The following is a 1577-nucleotide window of genomic DNA, read 5'->3' as shown; positions in this document are numbered from 1 at the left end:
CGTAGGCGGAGCTCAGGAGGTATGCATTGTAAGGACAGGGCCTAAAATCCAGGCTTCTTTGGAAAGAGCATGCTGAGAAAGCAGCTATAGGAATTCTAGTCCAGGAGGCACGAAAAACGGCACCGTTTTCCTGAAGAAGTTAATAAGACGTCCTTCCCGAAGAGGGGGGCTGGGAATGGACCCGTGAACCCTCCCCCTTCTCTGCAGCCACTACTCGCTCTCACCCTCTAAATCCCACATAGCCCTTTCTCTTCCAGCAGGGTCCGAGGAGCCGCACCCCACAAGCTCTCCGCTGCCCCTTTTCTCTGCCGCAGGCCCCTGAGCGCGGGCCGGCGCATGGACAGCCCCGGCAACGCCACCGCGCCCTGCGGCTTTCTCCTCCAGGGCTTCTCCGAGTTCCCGCGCCTGAGGCCCGCGCTCTTCCTGCTGCTGCTGACCGTGCACCTGGCCACCCTGAGCGGGAACCTGCTCATCCTGGCGGCCGTGGCCTCGGTGCCCAGCCGGCCGCCCATGCTGCTCTTCCTGGGCCAGCTGTCAGCCATCGAGCTCTGTTACACGCTGGTGGTGGTACCCCGCTTTCTGGCCGACCTGGCCGCGCCGGGCCTCGGCAGGGGCAAGGGCAGCCCCATCTCCTTCCTGGGCTGCGCTGTTCAGATGCAGATGTTCGTGGCGCTGGGCGGGGCCGAGTGCTTCCTTCTGGCAGCCATGGCTATCTGTCACCCGCTGCACTACATGGCCATGGTGACCCCAGGGCTGTGCGCTCGACTGGGCCTGGCCTGCTGCCTCGGGGGACTGGCAGTGTCCGTGGGGCTCACGGTGTCCGTGTTCCACCTGCCTTTCTGCGGCCCCCGCCTGCTGGTGCATTTCTTCTGCGACATCACGGCGCTGCTGCACCTGGCCTGCATGCGGAGCTACGCCGATGAGCTGCCCCTGCTGGGCACCTGCCTGGTGCTGCTGCTGCTGCCCTCGGTGCTCATCCTGGCCTCCTACGGCGCCATCGCCGCTGCCCTGCGCCGCCTGCGCTCCCCCGGGGGCCGGCGCAAGGCCGCCTCCACCTGCATGTCGCACCTGGCAGTCACCTTCTTGCACTATGGCTGCGCCACCTTCATGTACGTGCGGCCCAAGGCCAGCTACTCCCCGCGGCGGGACCGAACGCTGGCGCTTGTCTACACCAACGTGACGCCGCTCCTCTACCCTCTCATCTACAGCCTGCGCAACCGCGAAATCACTGCCGCCATCAGCAGGGTGCTGGGGCGGTGGCGGCTGGGCCAAGCGCTGGGTCAGGGGCTGTGAGCCCTGACAGCAGGCAGGGACCAGGCCAGAGTGGGCAGCTCCACTCCCTAAAGTTTCCCTTATCAGGGAGCATTATGCATTGAGAACACCACCAGGGGGGACTCAAGGACCAGAATCAGGAAAGAGGAACTGGAAAAGTGTCCTCATAGGGAGAGCCTCTCAGCAGTTGCCACATCCTCCACCCCTCCCTTGAGGAATGGCCAAAGACAGTGTGGGCTGGAACACTAGACCTGCCTTTGGTGGTTCCATAAGTACCTGTTGCATTCTTCCCATGCATTGTGGCC

General features: G+C 64.0%; 1 protein-coding gene across 1 annotated transcript; it reads left to right on the top strand.

Moving 5' to 3' along the window:
* The first annotated feature begins 336 nt into the window (after positions 1-336).
* On the top strand, positions 337-1293 carry LOC131422478 (olfactory receptor 10AC1-like). Its single transcript, XM_058569790.1, has one exon. The coding sequence runs from the start codon at positions 337-339 to the stop codon at positions 1291-1293; it is 957 nt and encodes a 318-aa protein (XP_058425773.1).
* Positions 1294-1577: the final 284 nt, after the last annotated feature.

This window comes from Diceros bicornis, chromosome 3, assembly GCF_020826845.1.
Source record: "Diceros bicornis minor isolate mBicDic1 chromosome 3, mDicBic1.mat.cur, whole genome shotgun sequence".
Lineage (NCBI taxonomy): Eukaryota > Metazoa > Chordata > Mammalia > Perissodactyla > Rhinocerotidae > Diceros > Diceros bicornis.
The sequence above is the reverse complement of the archived record's forward strand: the minus strand, read 5'-3'. Positions and strand labels throughout refer to the sequence as shown.